This window comes from Aplysia californica, unplaced genomic scaffold (genome assembly GCF_000002075.1).
Source record: "Aplysia californica isolate F4 #8 unplaced genomic scaffold, AplCal3.0 scaffold00640, whole genome shotgun sequence".
NCBI lineage: Eukaryota > Metazoa > Mollusca > Gastropoda > Aplysiida > Aplysiidae > Aplysia > Aplysia californica.
This window is the reverse complement of record NW_004797910.1, coordinates 175,200-194,853: the sequence shown is the minus strand read 5'-3', so window position 1 is coordinate 194,853 and position 19,654 is coordinate 175,200. Positions and strand designations below refer to the sequence as shown.

The window sequence follows — 19,654 nt, the reverse complement described above, 5'->3', positions numbered from 1 at the left end:
AAGCAACCCATCTAAGGAAGTTCATTAAAAACCATAATAAATGAAGCACCTTTTAACTTAAAGTATGAGGTATACATATGACCTGACCAAATATGCATGAGAGTACCCACCCGGCCCACCTGCAATCCATAGGATTTGTCTTGGGTATATGAGAGTTCACTTAGAATCCAGCAAGAAAGAACATACATGTACAGACCCACACCAAACAAATATATGTGAGCACAGTACACATACACACACACATACACACACACTCACACACAAACAAACACACATACAAACACACACACCACACACACACACACACACACACACACACACACACACGCACACACACACACACACACACACACACACACACACACACAAACAAACATACATTTGTGTCAGGACGCGGTGGAAACAGGCGCTCGTCAATTAATAGACATGTCGAGTTATTGGTATCATTTTGAAGCTTGTTCATTTGTCTTGCATTCGGCAAAAATAAATACTCATCTATTATGAACAGAGGTCGAGATATTTGTGATTGAAGGAGGTGGGGTCGCCTGGTTTCATAGTTAAAAATAACAAGAAAATGGCCACCAAAGTTTGGCGACTTACATTTTTGTGCTTTACAACAATATTTTTCAGTAAAATCAGCACAGAAATGTGTTTTTAATTTTAAAGGACCTGAAAGGTGTTGAGTCAAAAAACAAACATCGATAAAAATTGCCAAACGGACAGAAAAATGCCATTTTCTTCGATTTCATTATTTTGACGAGCACCTAATTTCATCACGATGCCTCACATTTATACATATAATGGGCATACATAATAAATGAAAAGTACAAGGGTAGATCAAAGGGCTGGAGTCCAGATTTGGAAAACAGCACTATATATATAAATTTCTTTGTTTTGAAAAAAAATGTGAATTGGACTAAAACACTAGGACCATAATAATCATTTACCAAAGATATAGAACTGAAATCACAGATGCCCCAAAAGTTAACACTCCATTTAGTTTGGGCTACTGCTAAATTAGATCTAACAGTTTCAAGTCAGTAATTTATTCCACTACAAGATGTACCATTTTTGCGAAATTTTGGAAGGGTGGGCAGAGAAAAACATTGTGCAGATTAAAGAATGCAATGACCAAAGCAATCATAAGAGCAGTATTCACTAATTAGACACAAGAACAGCAAGTCCAAATGTATGTCACAGGTCAATCACAGCCCCAAATCTGTGTGAAAAGGTAGCCACTTTGATAAAAAATGAGAGTCTACTTGCATGATTTAGACATCCCTTACAAGCAAAATGTGACTGAAAATAAAAATGTTGTTATGAACTTCAAGAACATTTTTTCCCGATTTTTTATTATTGTATTTGCTAGTCCCCCCCATCACATACAATGCTATATGTATCATAAAATGAACATATAATATGTACACACAATGTACTCATTTATGTATGTTCTTTTGTTGTACGTCATATTTCCATTCCAAACATCTTAAAGTACAAAAATTTACTCAACCATTGACAATAAGCTGAATTTGTTAGCCACATCAAAGCCAGCTACGGTGCTTATTTCAGAGGGTTCCTCACTCTCTTCCTTCCAACTGTCTGACTTCCCCTCCTCAGCTGACTTTTTCTTGTCCTTTGCTTTCCTCTTTCGTGATTTCTTGTTACCTTGCAAAGAAGACTGATCAACATATTGTTCTTCACCTACATAGCCGATCACTTGTGAGCGGAACAACATATACACCCCTTGAAGAAGTGAGTCACTGCCTATGAGAGAGGCCAGAAACAAATCAGGTCTAGGGCGGACCATAAGCTCATTGAAAAGATTGTACAGAAGAGTGCCGTTGATCAACTGTGCAGGTCTGGGATTTGACACCGGAAGATGCAACAATTTGTTCAAGTTGAGAGCATCAACCACACAAGCTTGGAGTTGGGCAAAAGCATGGGTCACCTGTGGCTCATACACAGTCTTACGGTTAAACACAGGTGGTTGTCTGTGATACTTTGTCAACTTTTGTCTCAATTCCTCAAGAAAACCAGATGTACATGTTTCACAAGTTTGTATAATATCCACACATTTTTTGTCCAAGCTGTACAAACTGCTGCACTGTAAAGGTTTTCCAAGAGCAGAACCAAGAGCATTCATTTCATTTTCAGTATCTACCTGCACATGAAGGTCTGACTCCACACTTTCAGTGTTGGTGTTCTTCCTCTGACTCCTCCTCTCCAACACCAAGTTAGCAGTAAGTACAAGAACAGAGACAATGACTGCATCTAAATGAAGATGTGACAATTTAGGTTGTGCACTGCGGGACCAAGCTACAAGACAAGCAACAAACAGCTTCAGATCCTCAGAAAACTGCTCAATCCAAACATGATCAATCTGCATTGCTCCCCAAAGTATTTCTCTACATGTTTCTTGTGGCAATGACGACAACTCAGTCAGACCTGGAAGTACAATATGGCTGACCTTGAATACAGGCTCAATAAGGGACTTTTTCAGACTTTTGTTTAAACGTCCATACTCTTCTATACACCATTGTTTTGAGGGTTGTGCATCGGCTTGAACAAGGCATGTTTCCTCCTGATCAGCTAAAGTGGAAAGTTCATCATTGTCGTCCTCAACATCTGCAGTCTCACCGTTCCTGTTAGAAATCAAATCATCATTCTGTTCATTCTCACCAACTTCATCATTCGCCTCTCCATCAATACCTGAAAAGCTCTCATCAACATTTCCTGTATCCATACAAACACTTTCTGAACTCACTGCATCATTGTCAAATGAAGCAACAGACTGTTTCACATGATTTTCCTCACTATTTCTATTTGCTTCCTCATCAGCGTCAACATTCTTTTCAAATATTTTGGATGCACAGTTAGTAGGCACTTGAGAGACAGTACAAGTTTTGCTGTCGAAGTGACCATCCTTGAGAAGTATTCCATAAAGCACATTCCGTATGGACTCTGAGCAGGTGTAAGACGAGTCTTGTTTCAGATCCTCCATCTGACATAACATGATCACCCGGTGAAGGACTGCAGCATTCAGGATGAAAGGACTCAGCTCCCCAAGGCCGGAAGCCTCCAAAAACCATTGAGGAAAAGAAGACCCACCATACTGTAGGAACTCTTCTGATGCACTTATTTGGTACTTGCCTTCAGAAGCAGTACAAAAGAAAAACTTGTGCAAATCAAACCCTTGAAAGTTGTGTACATCACAGTACCCACTGACAGAAGTACGAAACATGGCCTGCACTTTTTCTCTTCTTTCACAATTAACAAATTCCAGCAACTTTTCTTCTACCTTGGACGTATCTTCAACACGTGAATGAAGCCAGTGCAGGACACTGATGACCTTATGCAGTTTTGGGGGCAAATGAAACTTTTTTGAGATAATCTTTGGCACTTTGAAGTGGCGGTAGAAAGACTCAAAGGCACTGGCACTAATGAAATCATTGCCCAGCATACTGGCAAACACTGGCAGCACCGATCGATTGAGACCATCAAAAGATTCTATGAGATCATCGATACAATATTTTCGAACAGCTAGAAAACTGTACTCATCCAGTTCATCTGTTTTCGGTTTAGTAAGCACATTGAAATCTACATAGTCTAAAGGCAAGAATCCTCCAGACATGTCAAATATGTAGAAATCACTGTCATTGCTGATCACTGGGCAGTTGAGCTTGTTGGCTAAAACAGCAATTTCTCCATCAGCTTCAAACTGACAGGTAGCATGTGGGATTTCTAATTCTGCCAAAACTTGCATGAAAGTATCATAGGCTAAGGAAGGCAGAACTGTTCCACGTTCCGTGTTCGATGCACAGTCCACCAATCGTATGCGACCCCTAGCTCGAGACAGTGATGTCTTTAGCTTTCTGCCATCCACTGTATATGCTCCATCCAAAATGACGTAAGGTGTAATACCACATGCTTTGAAAGATTGGAAAGTCGAGATGACTCTCTTACGATAAGTGTCATAGTCTCCTCCAAAGCTGCAACGAACATGCCGACCATAGTAAAGGAAATGATAGAAGTTGTTGCCATCAATGACCACTGGACAGTTGTGTAGTTCATACGAATGAAGGAGGTGTTGATTGCGGTCTATGAAACCTGTCAAACCTCGAATACCCATGGCTGTGGTGATCACTGAAGAAAACAAGAAAAAGAAAAAGACATTATCAAATGCAAAGATGGATGATATTTTCAATAGCATAAACATAAATAGAACATATCAAGAACTTATTTTTCATTCAAAAAGAAAAGCTCATTACTAATTAAACAGTGACATCTTCTTTATGAAAGGCATAAAAATAGAACCTACAAAAATTTTCTAGGACGTTTAAATTAATATACAGTGGAATCCTGTTATAACGAGAGGGAGGGGACTGGTGCGAAATATCTGTTATAGCCAGATTCTCGCTATAAGGGATCCAGTAATAAATTCAAGGGAAATAATAAAGCAGGCCTAATCTATGAGCCTGGTGTTCTGTTTATTTCCTTTTGCTATCTCCCCTGATGACGATTTTGTTCAACATGACCTCTAGGTCTTACTTGATCAGAAATCGAATCAGGTTTCTTTCTCTTGCACTAGCGATGTTGACAGCTCCGCGTTGGCAATCAGAAAGAAAGGGCTCTAGGCTATCTTGCCCCATGTGTTGTTCCCCATCCCACCACGCCCTGTGGTGCGTTCCGTCTATTAGGTACATATCTCACCCTGCCCACGTTACACATTCGTTCCATCCATCACAGCACTGTGACCTCTCCATCCCCACATCATAGAAGTGAGAGGCATGTTAGGCCTAGATAATCTAGACTTGGCTGGCCTATCTTGCAATGCATTCTGCTTGTTTGCGCATGCCACACCTTCCCCACTCATTCGCTCTGGCCTTCATTGTTGGCACATGTGGGCTCTCCCATTCTTTGTTTCACTAGATCACCAAGTTTCTCAACTGGCGAGGATTTACACACACACACAATATGTATACATATATATATATATGTATAATTGGCCTACGCATTGTGCACAGCAGCAGCAATATTCCGCTATAACTGCCTTGTGTGTTTGTCTGATAGCGCTACAGCAGTATTTCATTAACAAAGACAAAAAAGGGAAAAAAGCGGGGTTTTAGAATAGCATCTTTATAAGAGACTTCTCGTTATTTCAGGACTCGTAATAAGAGGACTCAACTGTACCATAATGTCTGAAATATCTTTGGCTGCTTCAACTTTCATTTATTAAGTTTACACAAAATATAAAATCACTGCCTGACAATTTTGACTTCAATACTGACTTCATGAAAGACATGCTCGAAATATTAAGTCTCTGATGAGATTCAGACAAGGGCTGGAAAAAAATTCAGACAAGCTAGGCTAGGCAAAATCACCTATATTTATACATTGAAACAAAGAAAACAACCAAAAAAAACTGTCAGGGACCGGAATCGAACCACTCCAAAAATCATAGCATGACTTCAAACGCAGACGCGTTGTCTCTTCGGCTATCAGAACTTCCGAGAGCAGGTTGCAGATTAAGCATGATATACATAGAGACACTTCCATCTTTAGTGCCATGCGGTTGGCTATACTTAGATGTAGTCACGTGATCGGAGCTGTATCCTGGTCTGACGTCAAACAAGATGGGCGCCTTACCTAAAAATATTTGCGTCTTTCTACGTTTAATCGCATGTGTTGAGAACCACTGGTTTCGAAAAAATTGTTGTGTACGTCTCCACTTAAAGTAAAGGAAGTGATTATCCACACCGGGTGTGCGCTTAAAATTTTATTTTATTCACACCGGGTGTGCGCATATATAAGAATTAATATCATTCACACCGGGTGTGCGAATAAGAAATAATTTTATTCGCACAGGGTCGAGCCTACGTTGATTTTGGACCTCGTTTGTCACCACACCCGGGTATCCCACCTTTTGGCAAAGGCTTTTTAAAATGTTAAAACAATTGGACACTAGTCATTAGATCTAGATCTAGAGATCTAGATTTTAGATCTAGATCTTATAACATATTTCAGATTTAGGGTTAAAGTTAAGCATTACTCATCTCTCTCTCTCACTCTATCTCTCTCTCTCTCAAGGCACAAGGAAAACAAAAAAAGAAAAAAAAAGAAAGATTTGTGTCTATCATTGAGTTGACGCAATAGATCTACACAAAACTTGAATTCCAATTTGAGTTGGGTTTTTTTTAATCGCATTGCACAATTAGAATTAGATCTAGAATCTAGATCTAGATCTATCTCTACCAAAGAGAGATTTACGATTGTTCACTAAGCCCGAAAAGTGTACGCGGAAGTCAGCGCATTGCTTCAGATGGCGCTGGAGTCTTTGTTTTGAAGCTCTCTTTCCTTTCTCCAGAAGAAGAATAGGATTTATAAGCAGTCTGTTAATTTTTATTGTTTTTCACACAAGTCCAAATAAGGTCTGTTTGCAAAGTCCGCACTTTTTCGAAGAGGGCGCGGCGCCACCAAATTTTGAGGACACTTTTTTATTTATAGCTCAAAAAGAGGAGCGAACTATCAAGTTAGTTGTTATCCATGATCTTTGTCCCTACGCGAATGAGGATGAAAAAATGAGGAAATGCTAGATCTAGATAATTTCCATTCTTCTTCTGAAACGCCCTGTGCCAATAATATTTTGTAGTAGGCCTATTCACACACCCTGTGCCAATATAATTTCATAATATTCACACACCCTGTGCCCTGTGCGAGAATATAAGTTCATAGTATTCACACACCCTCTGTGCGAATAACATCTCAAAGTATTCACACAGTATTCACACACCCTGTGCGAATAAAATTTCATAGTATTCGCACACCCTGTGTGAATAACTACAGCCTAAAGTAAAATTAGTAATGGCAGCAGTCTATGAATATTAGGGTAATACGGTGGGTAAATTTTTACTTTCACTCTCGCACACAGATGCACTGTTTCAGGGGTCAAACTGCAGTACTGTTTGCTGCAGATCACACATAAAGCCACTAAAACTGTTGCAAATCAATTATTTTCAAGACAATTTCAAATCTAACTCTGTAAAATATCAAATAATGGGTAAAAAAAGGGGGGCATGCCCTGGCCCTGTAACCCCCCAGACTTTCTTTTACCCCAGTGGGGCAGGCCCCCCTGGAACCCCCTGATTGGTCCAAAGCACGTCTATCTCGGTTAAAAACAATCAAATATTTCAAAAACTATTAATTTGCAACGGAAATGAAGTTGATATTCGTGTTCAGCGCATCAATATTTAGACAATTTAGTCGAAAATAGACAACTGGTAGATTCTAGCTGAGTGTGAGACGGGAGGGAAAGTAAAAAAATACCACACAGTGGTTAAAATAGATTAAAAATTGTTTTTTATGAATCTAGATCTAGATATCTAGATAATTTCAACAGTCAACAGCAGCTCATTAAAATAATCATAGGCAAGATCAAGGTGAACAACCCACGGCCCGGCCCACAGACCCTCCTCCACAAATGCTGGAAGATGAAACAACTGCCAACCATTCAAATAGTGAACTGAAGAGGTTTATAACATCAACAAATACAGAAGACCAGAAAAGTAAAAATGGGAGAAAACGGGAAAATCAGAATCACCTATTAGAATTATTTATACTAGAGCTGTAACACATGGCACTCTGCTGGTGGTTCACCGTCACCCTTTCGCCTTTCGCCTTTCACGTTCTTTTTTTTTCCATTCACTCACAACATTTATTTAGATCTATCTTGTAGTTCTTGAAGTTTGAACTGTTGTAATTTGTTACCTTCTTCGGCTTCGTAGATCTAGATTTTCGTGAAATATTTGTTTATGATAAGTTAATAATCGTAGCTGTACGTTTTCGCATCAAATATTTGCTATTTATTTGCTTTTGGTATGATTGGAGAACAATTTATTTTCTTTGTGATAAAGTTAGGCCTAAATAACTTTTTTAAAATCCCTCCATTTAAAAGTTGCATCTACTGTTTTACTCAATGTACCATAATGCTATGAGCCCTCTTTTTGTTTGAAAACAAATCGAAGATCAGTAATTAGTACTAATTACGTCCCTTTCTTTACCTTGAATGAAAGTGAAAGCAAAGGCAAAGCGTTCATCATTCATTCATTGACATTCGTTCATAGGGCCTATGGCGTCGGTTTCGAACTTGACCCTGTGCTTAGCACAGCGGTTGTGGTTTACAGGTAGGCATACATGTGCAAATATTTGAGGGAGCAATGTTTCAACTTGAATTTTACATCCAGAATCTAGATTTTAGATTTTAGATCTCTCTCTCTCTCTCTCTCTCTCTCTCTCTCTCTCTCTCTCTCTCTCTCTCTCTCTCTGTTCTCTAGATCTAGATCTAAATATCTAGATTCTCTCTCTCTCTCTCTCTCTCTCTCTCTCTCTCTCTCTCTCTCTCTCTCTCTCTCTCTCTCTCTCTGTTCTGTAGTGTCTCACTCACAACTCACTCACTCTCCCTTTCTCTCTCACTCACTCTCTCTCCCTCACTCTCTCTCCCTCACTCACTTTACTCTCACCCATACCCACACACTCACACACACACACACACACCATGGGTCTCAATATTCTGCTATAATATTTCGTTATTATAATGTAGATTTCCGCTAGATCTACTGCCATTTCCTCTGCTAAACTGCTCTACCACTACTCTTACTTTTTTACTTTTACTCTTGAAATTAGACAGCCACCTGTACAAACGGCCACTTTCGTTTTCCCCCCTTGCTTTTTTTCTATAAATTTATCAGTGTAAAACGGGCACCTGTCCAACGTGGCCTCAGCCTCCTTATTTTAACACGTCGCAGTGGCTACGTTCACGGTAGGCTAGGTTCACGGCGCCGTGAATGTAGTTGGCAGGCTACGTTCACGGCGCCCTGAAAAATGCAGTTTGCAGGCGCTGTTGAGGCTACATTCACGGCACTCAAGCTGCGTTTAGACGGAGCGTCCGCTGCTGGTTTAAGGCATGATGCGGGGGAAATTTTGAAATTTGTTAAGAAGAAGAAACTAAGCTTACAAATGTGGTAGCATCATTGGGCATTGGGTAGCATCAATATAAAAAGAGTGGAGAATTAAGTCATGAAGTAAAATTTTGAAAATTCTTTTGTATTGCTATGGTAACGTCTGCCATATTGGAATGTCATAGAAAATGCACACATTTCTAAAAAATCTATCATAAGGTTATACATGATTTTAAATGTTACAATAAGTGGTTTTGCAGCCTTCCGTGGCTGTTTTAGAGGATGGACTTGGCATTTTTGATGTAGGAGGAAAAACTTTTCCAGAGTCGAGGTCCTAAATATGGGAATATTTTGACCACAAAAATCTCAGATCCAAACAACGGATTAAATTTATAATAAAATCATTTATTCAAGATTTTTTTATACGTCACTACTTATTACACTAGAATAATGTTTCATCTATCAGTATACCGAAAATTATGACGATATCTTAACAACTTTTCGCATGATAGATTTTTGTGTAAGACATGACGTTCCAGCACTTGCGTGATGTAGTCCACTAAACCAAGGCATCCGGTAATTCTCACGAGAGCGGCTTTGTTCATTCCACCCCAGGCCACCCAAAACCATGGCAGTTTCGTGGCATCTGTTCCTCACTGACAGATGTTCAAAATCTTACAGGGTCTGTGTGCAAAAGAGGTTTCGAGCTCGGTAAGAAACCAACAACTCCTGAACAAAGACAAAATTAAATAAAACTTATGAACACAAGTAACTCTGTTACGTCCAGGTTTTGTGAGGCATTTGCAACTGCTCTGTTTTTCAATCTTCATTAGTTTTCTGTTCAGCTCTTCGTTGTTGGTGTTTTGGAAGCTCTGAAGGGCATTGAACAGACGGGTCTCGTAGTTGCAAGAAATTTTTAAAAAGATAACCGTGTTATCAACTTTCCTTATCTCTTTACTGTATAAAAATGCATACATGATATGAAATACGCTTGCAAATAGTTTGAATGAAAGAATGAATATCTGGTTCTGGGCCAAAGACATAATACTCGCGCGCGCGCACACACACACACACACACTGACACACACTAGTCACTGACTAAAACTGGCAGTGGACGCTCCGTCTAAACGAAGCTTGAGTGCCGTGAATGTAACCTCAACAGCGCCTGCAAACTGCATTCAGGGTGCCGTGAACGTAGCCTGCCAACTACATTCACGGCGCCGTGAACCTAGCCTACCGTGAACGTAGCCATTGCGTTTAACACACAACCCCTATCACACCAAACAATAGCTCTTGTTTTAGACGGCCACCTTCTAAGACAAAGTGACTCCATTACGTTTTGTCATAAATCATACATTGGCCTCTAGTGTTGTGGGTGAGCCGTCATAATCCCCTGTCGGTTTTGTTAGAGGTAGTCCCTCCAGCCGATCATGTTGCATAGCCCCGTCCCTCTGTTGACCAATTTAGGTGACAAATTTTTAGCTGCTGGTGAGGGAAGCATGTGATCCGTTATATGACCCATAAGCCCCACCTACAACTCATACACAAATCGTAAGTGAGAAGAGTTCTTGAGAGTGGTCACTGTTTACCCAGTCCCTAACAGTTCAATGGACGTCAACGTTAACTTGTCACAGAAGCGTCGCTTGTTCTCCGAAAGGTGGCGACCCATGTGTTTCTTTTACCAAGAGCACTCTGTCCTCCTTGTCTAATTTATAAGACATTTTGTTTTATTGTCACCCTTAAGCAAAAGCAGCAACAAAATAGAAAAAAATAAAATAAAACCCAGCAAAACAACAACAACAACTACGCGGCTACCTTTGGTTGGGACCTCAGAAAGGAAGGGTTTGTTTTCTTCATCTTGATCCTGTCTTATACTGCCACTTTTCTCTTTGACAATGGGTGGCCGTCTTACACAGGTTCGACTGTTTTTTTATCTTCCTAACTCTCTAATTTGTATGAGAAATAACTTTGCTTTGATAAATTGATGGTTTTCATTTCAGCATTCTAGGGACAGTATTTTTATGTGTCTCACAAAAATGGTCTTCTGCTGCCATCACGCGGAAAGTTCCTCCTTTTTAAAAATTCTGCATGACACACTCATGCATGTAAAACATATATATACACACACACGCACATTCACATGACAAAATACTGATTGTAGGCCTAACACAGCATCAAATAGGCCTACTCGCACGTATGTATAGTATAGTGTATATACCTTTGACATTGATTATTTATCCTCTACAATGTGAATGTTGGTTGTCGTTAACTAGTAGACGAACTTTAATTTTAATCTCTTTAGGTTAAAAGGTTAGATCTAAATGATTAAAATGAAAGCTACCATTATTCTGCCTCCCTCCCCCTCCCCCAATCAAATAATGGGTCGTCACTTTTCATTTTATCTGCGGAACGCATAATGAATTGTGTGTGTTTCAGTTTATGTGTAATGACTCGCCATTGCTTTCGACTGTTAGCTACTACCAGGCACCTTGTCATATTAGCGCAGTTCTTGCCTTTATTTTGTTGGTCCACATTGTGCATTGCCCACCTTTAGCCCTTGTACCCCACATCTTGCATTTGAGTATTTCCGTCCTTATGATAATTTAATGAAATCATAAATAATGAAATAGAGGAAATTATTGAATGATTAATTTTCAGACTTGTTGCTGGTAATGTTCACAACAGGAAGAGGCTTGAATTCTAACTGTAAGTGTTAGATTAGATGTTGTTTTTTATGAGAATATTAACTCATTCCTTTCAGGTTCAAGCTCCCCGGAATCCAGGTTATTTTCAATCCTTCCGCACAGTTCAAATTCAAAGTTCTTGTTTTGATGTCACACACTGACTCTGACCACTGAGAGAGAGAGAGAGAGAGAGAGAGAGAGAGAGAGACAGACAGACAGACAGACAGACAGACAGACAGACAGACAGACAGACAGACAGAGAGATGAAAAGCAGGAGTGTGCAGCAGGTGACCTGCAGGTTGCAACCCCGTCCATCAGGCCAGTTAACTGCGTGGCCCTTGCCTTGCTGAGCATTTTTGTATAAAATTATAAAAGTTAAGGGGGTGTAGCTATGGTCAACACCCAAATGCTGTAGTTTTTGGTCTAATGCTTGCTTTTCTGCATCAAAGGGGGTGACATAGTACAAAAAAAGGTTACCAAGCAAAAAATTCAAGATTTTAGCCATAATAATCTCGAGCCATCAAAAATAAAGGATTGATTCAGCATTTTTAAAAACAATTTTATATTTTGTCAATCATCAACACTCATCAAGATAGAAGCCTAATATTTGGCATGGCCATTACTGTTGGTAGGTAGAACAACCTTACAGAGCCAAATTTGAAATTTCTGTACTGACTTGTGAGCCTTACAGTCCTTACTATGCGCTACATTCAGGTCTCCAATGTTTTAAGATTTTGTAAAATAAAACAGGCCTAAAACTCCAAATGTGTACCATAAACAGCAAAAATGCTCCTGTAAAGTTATAGAGAAATGTGTATAAAAGATTGTGTCCAAATGTGAAACAATTCTGACAGTAACTTTCTGAGATCTACTCAAAATAGTGTTGCTACCTGGTCAGATAAACAATTGTGAGAAAACTGCAAAGAGAGATAATTTTTGGTGAAGATTTTCCTACATTGCTGCCTCTCTTAAATGCATTTTCCAGCTATATCTAAGTTTGATAAAGGAATTAGGCTTCTAAAGATGGATCCTTGATATTGATATCTATTAAGATACTCCAAAATCCGAAAACTGATATTTTTTCAAAATTTTTACTGATCTGACCAGTGGATCCCCTTAATTTGCTATCATCAGTTTATTTTCTTTGTTTGATGGTAACTGTCCCTCATAAATTGTTTTACCAATGACCATTTCATTTTTCAGGAACATTAATTTCATATATTTAAAAAATCAATGGCTCATTAAAAAAATAATCCATTTCAGGATCCAGTTGGTGCAAATTTCGGGTCATTCATTATTGGAGACTTACTGCTGGAGGTAACAATGGGACTCAAAGAGCTGTGCTCTTCTGTTCAAAGGCAGATGACAGAACAAATGGCATGAAGAGTGGATCTGAATTTGATGTACAGATGCTTGATGTTCTTGCTTGTCCATTGTCAAAGAAACCTTTACGGTGAGCATACATTTTTAAATGTTGGGGGGGGGGGAGGGTTTACACATGATCACTCTTCTTAAATGTTTAACCCTTTTTACACTTCCTCTTTTTAGCATATAAACATGTGTTGCAGTAGCTCGCAACAGTAGTTAGTGCTGGTATACTACTGTTTATTGCTGGCCCTGTGATCTGAAGGAGCAGTTTTTTGCTCTTATTCTACCGCACATGCAGAAAACCTTGGTTTGTTTTTCTTTAAAACTTTTTTTGGTAAGTGTTTTACGGTGCACGCAACTCCATAAGGTCATATGTGAGGTATCGTGGTGAAATAAGGCGCTCGTCAAAATAATGAAATCAAAGTAATCGGCAGGCATCTTTTTGGCCGATGGGCAATTTTTTTCTAATTTTCTTTTTTTGGGCGCTACACCCATTAAAAAAAGCACGTTTCTGTGTGGATTTTACTGAAAAACAAAATGAAAGGCACGAAAATGTAAACTCTTAAACTATGGAAGTTACCCAACTTTGGCAGCCATTTTCTTGATAATTTTACCTCAGAAACCCAGGCGTCCGTGTCCTCCTTCAATTGCAAATATCTCGACTTCTATTCAACGTAGAGCAATGTTTTTTACACCAAAACAAGCTTTAAGATGATACCAAAAACCCCATATACCCATAAATTGATGTGCACCTGATTCCACCATGTCATAACACATGGGTGCGCAGGACATATTAAACATTTTCAGTTGGTAGGTAATTTTGAATTTTGCACAGGTGTTGTCCGAAGCCTACTCTTATCGATTTTGGACTGCTAATCTTTAATGTGCGCTACGTAAGTGACCTCCGAGATTTTTCGCCCTGATCGAAGAAGGCCAGTTATAGATCTTTCCTACCATAAGATCAGCAGTAAGAAGGAGCCTTAATATTCCCTCAATATTCCCTCAACCCTCATTATAGTTATAGAATTAGATGATAAAATTCAAAACAAGAAAAATCATTGCAGATGGACAAAGAAATTGAAAGAGTTCCTTTATAACTAGTGCTATAAATCTAGTTCACTGCAATATTGCAAATTGTAAAACAGAGTTGAAAACATTCTTGACAACTTTAAAAAAGTCATGGGTAATTCTCTAAACGAATTAGAGGTGATGGAGACCATAAATTTCAGAGATAAATGGTCAACACTTGGGGCATATAATTTAAAAAGCCACAACTTTCCATGGATTTATTTGACAGTGTGAGGTTTATATAATTTGTTTTTCAATGCACAATGCACAGTTACCCAACTTGTTGATTTTAAGAAGTTGCAAAGTTTTGCATTTACTCAATTTTGGTCAATGTTTAAAAAACAATATTTTTCGAATTTTTAAATTGATTTTTTAAATATTGATGAATTGGTTCTGCTTGGTTGAATTTTTATATTCGAAATTTTGTTGAAGTTATTGGGACAAAGGTCGAGTTTTTGCCCTTTAAATGGGTCCTCTTTTGCTTGTTTTAGTCTTTGTAAGGCTTTTCGGCACCCACAACTGCATACAAGGGTCCTCTTTCTTTATTACACCTGGTGTTATAATGACATGTAATATACACGTAAGAAGGAAAACTAACAGAGGTGTTATTATATTTAGATTGCTTAAAACTTTATCCTCGTACAAAATGATCAAACAACTGTGTGATACATCATATGACATCATGTGTAATGTCAATATTATTTCTTTCACAGGTATGATGCTGCTAACCAAGAGCTTGTTTGTGACGACCTCGGTGTCGCCTACCCCATTGTTGATGGTATCCCCAATCTTAACCCTCATGATGGGCGAATGCTAAAGGAGTCCAAAGATGACCAAGGAGGGACATAGAAACTGATATTAGTGATATCTTTCTGCTCTCTAGTTTTATAACATTTGTTTGTAGCTGGAGATGGGTTTGACTGCTTTTGTTGGATGTATTGTGATTTTTTATAAATTATGATGCAATGAATGGTTGTGTCTGGGAAATCATGCTTCAGGTGACAGAATAGTGTTAGTAATGGGGAGAATGTAAAGCGCATAGAGCTTGCTGTTGAGCTGGAATTTGCACTATATAAATATGCTATCTATTATTATTATTATATGCAATATTTTTCTACTGTTTGCTACTTGGTTTTGAATCCAACTTCTATTTCTGGATGCCTCCAATACATTAGATTTAGAACCAGCTCCAGCAGCCTAAGTTATAATATATTGTATTGCAGTGTTTCATTACAGTCAAACTTCATTTGTCATACCACCCGTCCCTTGAAGTGAAGCCTCGTGATTAAATCAGGCGCTCGTCAAAATAATGAAATCATAGAAATTGGCATTTTTTGGCCTGCTTTGCAATTTTTATCGAACTTGTGTTTTTTGGCTCAACACCTTTTATGTTCATATAAGGGGATCCACTGCTCAGATCAGTAAAAATACAGTCCATGCCGGTTTTAAGCATGGTCATCGGGAGAAAGCATAAGCTTGCTTAATGCCGAAACGTGCCTGAGTGCGAAGTAGACATTGTTCATAATCCAGAGATTTTTATGTCGAAAATTTCCTGACTTAGTACCCTTTGTTCGTAAGTAGTGGTCGCCCAAAAGTGTGTGCTGTCATTTTTTCCCGCAATGGTAGTTTTTGTTTGTTTCTTTCGTTTTGTGGTCAAAAGGAAAAGGAGAACTTAATTTAGACTGCCAATCACGATACTGCTCATGAGGCCTACACACTGCCTGTGCGTACCACTGCCCGCTGCCGCTGTGCCACATTCATACCACCTTGTGCGTGATATATAATATTAATCAGGATTATCGGAGAGCGAGGGGCAAAAGTCAAATGGCAGCCAGCCTCCCTTTCTCGTCTCCCCGACTCTCTTTGTATTTTTTTCGTCTGTGTGTAGCTTTGCCCTAGGATAGATCCTATATTCACGTGCGCGGCTGTGTGCATCTCTCTATCTCTCTGCCTTCCTCTCTGCACGTGTGTGTGTGTGTCTCGATCACTTGCGTTCTTTGTGTTTCTCTTAGAGGCTAACACACTCACTGCTGTGGTGTAGACTGTGTTCGAACTTCAATGGGTCATCATCAAAGTATTGACTGTCTTGTAAATGAAGCGTTCCTGAAGCCGAAGTTACGATCTTTAAGGGCGTGTAATTTATAGCAAAATCTCTGTAAGAGCCGTTTAGTGTGCTTGAGTCCGAAACGTGCTTTATGCCGGTGTGCTTAAAGCCGGCATGTACTGTATTGAAAAAAAAAATCATTTTTCGGATTTTGGAGTATCTTTTTATAGATCAGATATCTATCAAGAAACCATCTATAGAAGCCTAATTTCTTTATCAAACTTATAAATAGTTAAAATAGCTAGAAAATGCATTTGAGAGAGGTAGCAATGTAAGAATATCTTCACAAAAAATGACCTCTTTTTGCAGTTTTCTCAAGATTGTTTATCTGACCAGGTTGCAACACTATTTTGAGTAGGTCACAGAAAGTTACTATCTTACTATCTATCAGAATTTATTCAAATTTGCCCACAATCTTTTATACACATACTATGACCTTACAGAAGCAGTTTTGCTGTTTATGGTACACATTTAGAGTTTAAGGCCTTTTTTATTTTACAAAATCTTAAAATATTGGAGGCATGAATGTAGTGCATAAGAAGGACGGTAAAGCTCTCAAGTTGGTACAGAAAATTCAAATTTGGCTCAGTAAGGTCATTCTACCTACCAACAGTAATCACCATGCCAAATATTAGACTTCTATCTAGATGAGTGTTGACAACTGACATAGATAAAATAGGTTTTAAAAATGCTGAATCAATCCTTTTAAATTTTTGATGGCTCAAGATTATTTATAGCTAAAATTTTGAATTTTTTGCTTGATAACCTTGTTTTGTACAGTGGAATCCTGATATAATGAGAAGGAGGGGATCGCTTATAATGAGTCCTGAACTAACGAGAATTCTGTTATAAAGACACTCTTCCTTCTTAAAACCCTGTTTTTTTCTTATCTTTGTAAATAAAATACTACTATAGAGCAATCAGACAAACACGCGAGTTGATAGTTATAGTTATAGTGGAATATTGCTGCTGCTGTGCACAGCATATAGGCCAATTTTACATAATGTAAAACCTTGTAAGTTGAGAAACTTGTGTTGTTGGTGAACTATCGAAACAAAGATTGGGAGAGCCCACGTGTGCCAACAGTGAAGGCCAGAGCGAATGAGTGGGGAGGGTGTGGCATGCACAGACAAGCAGAATGCATCGCGAGAAAGGCCAACCTAGTCTAGGTTATCTAGGCCTACCACGCCTCTCACTTCTCTGATGCGAGGTTGGAGAGGTCACAGTGCTGTGATGGATGGAGCAAATGTGTGACGAGGGCGGAGTTCACAAGCAGATGGAACACACCAAAGGGTGTGGTAAGGTGGGGGCACATCACAGCGTGCGAGTTAGCCTAGAGCCCTTTCTTTCTGATAGCCAACGCCTAGGTATCAACATCGCTAGTGCTAGAGAAAGAAACCTGATTCGATGTTTGATCAAGTATGACCTAGAGAATGTCGAAACAAAATCATCACCAGGGGAAATAACAAAAAGAAATAAACAGAACACCAAACTCATAGATTAGGCCTAGTTTATTATTTTCATTGAATTTATTACTGGATCCCTTATAACGAGAATCCTCCTATAACGGACATTTCGCGCCAGTCCCCTCCCTCTCGTTATAACAGGATTCCACTGTTTTTTGTATTAATCAAGCGAGTTGACAATGACATGCTGTTGTAATTTAATATGAACTGAATTCTCTGATAAAGATGAATAAAGTGGTCTCTGACTTAAGTTGGTGTTGTCATTTATTTTTATGTTCTTGGTTAACTTTTCAACTTGGCAGAATCTATCAACACTTTGCCGCCATATGTCGCCAATCGGCGATGCTGAGATGCTTACCGTAACCACCCAGTTTCTTTGGATTTTCCCCAAAATGCCTTTGCCTTTGATGGCAAGGGTTTTTACTATATGAGCCTTGTGATGGCAAAGAAAGTAGTAAGACAAAAAAACATCGAGAGTCAATACAGTTCCTATTTCTTCATTCTGCAGGCAAAAATTCAGCTGTGTCAATTGGGAGTAAACAGTACCGTACAGACTTTTAGGACACCATTTTTCCCATTAAAATTTTAAGAGATGTATTGAAATAGAAAGTGTAAAATCCAGACCTAAAAGGCCTTGAGAGATTTCAGCAACCTCATGAGTACCTAGACTTCAGCTTTTCACTCAACACTTTACTTGTCTGTAATAATAACTTGCATTGCCATGGTGCCACCTACCCTTTTTCTTTGAACATCGTACGTAGTTAAATTTTATATCAACACAGGCTTCTGACTTACTTTTGACCCTGAATTTCAAAGTTGTTAGAGACAGCAGACCATGTACATATACAGTGGAAACCTGATATAACAGGGATGGTGGGAGTAGAGAAAAAGTCCTGTTATTTACGATCCCTGTTTACTGTTAAATCCGAAATGCAAGGAAAGTGAGCATAATTTGTGGACTAATCTAGCTGTACTTATTCATGAGTAGTTTCCCTAGCCACAAGTATCCACGAACATGGGTTTTGGCACCGACTTTCTCCTTGCGTCCTTAAACCACATCAGAAGAGCTTGGTCCACAGCATCTGCATCGGGTAGTCTCATCTTCTTTCGATCCAGAGCAAACTTTTCATTTGAGTATGCTGCCACTATCTTCTCTCTATCCTTGAAATCCTTGGTAATGGTGGGAATCGACCCTTGTGGCTTGTGAAATGTCGAACTGACGATAAATTTCAGCCAGTGGAGCTTGCTTTTTGTCAACAGTCTTGATTATTTCGGGTTTTTTTGTCAATTGAAAAGCATTTTCTCTTGCGCTTGACATCGTTGGTGACCATAATGAAAGAAGTAGGCTTAGATCTAGGCCGACCGGTCGTCCTCTCTCTCTCTCTCAAGTCTCTCTCTCTCTCTACTCTCTCTCTCTCTACTCTACTCTCTATCTCTCTCTCTCTTACTTTTTTACACATTGTTAACGAGCCTTTGTCCCTGCAATAACCGCTTGGGCTCCGATGAGGCCCTGTTATTGCCGATAACTTTTAATTTTAGTAGAGACAAAGAGTAGGAAAAAACGGAGATTCTAAACATCCCTGTTATTACCGAGCCTGATGGTTTCCACTGTATGTAACTCCCGACTAAAAGTAAAAGATCTCCAGCTATCTCTATCATCCCACTTGATCTCACACTCTGGGATAGGTCTGGTCAACTGTACTGTAAGCCCTTCAACTTCAACATAAGTGCAAATAATTTTTTAAATAACCTTCCACTCAACTTTCACTGTCGTCTGTGGTGCAGTAGTTAGGCACTTTGCCATTGTGTGAAGACCTGAGTTCTTTTCCTGGGTGGAAAGAATTTTTATCAAGTATCTCCGTCTTCCTGCGGTGATGGCTATATATCCCTCTCAACCCTGGTTGGCCCTTGCAGGCAGGGTCGAAGCCCTCCTCTTAAACTTAAATGTTCTATTAAATTGTGTTGATGGGAACATAACATTTCCAAATTAAGAGCCTGTTTTTCTCCTAG

The 19,654-nt window shown here is 39.1% G+C and overlaps 2 protein-coding genes across 2 annotated transcripts; one reads left to right on the top strand and one right to left on the bottom strand.

The window, feature by feature from the left end:
* Positions 1 to 1,335: 1,335 nt before the first annotated feature.
* On the bottom strand, positions 1,336 to 4,129 carry LOC101848547. Its single transcript, XM_005107892.3, has one exon. It carries the CDS (start codon positions 4,127 to 4,129, stop codon positions 1,502 to 1,504), a length of 2,628 nt encoding a protein of 875 aa, XP_005107949.1. The 3' UTR covers positions 1,336 to 1,501.
* A 3,934-nt stretch (positions 4,130 to 8,063) lies between these two features.
* On the top strand, positions 8,064 to 17,894 carry LOC101848316 (protein preY, mitochondrial). The gene is made up of 3 exons (XM_005107891.3): positions 8,064 to 8,180; positions 12,902 to 13,091; positions 14,788 to 17,894. Exons 1-3 carry the CDS (start codon positions 8,126 to 8,128, stop codon positions 14,921 to 14,923), a joined length of 381 nt encoding a protein of 126 aa, XP_005107948.1. The 5' UTR covers positions 8,064 to 8,125; the 3' UTR covers positions 14,924 to 17,894.
* The last annotated feature ends 1,760 nt before the right edge of the window (positions 17,895 to 19,654 follow it).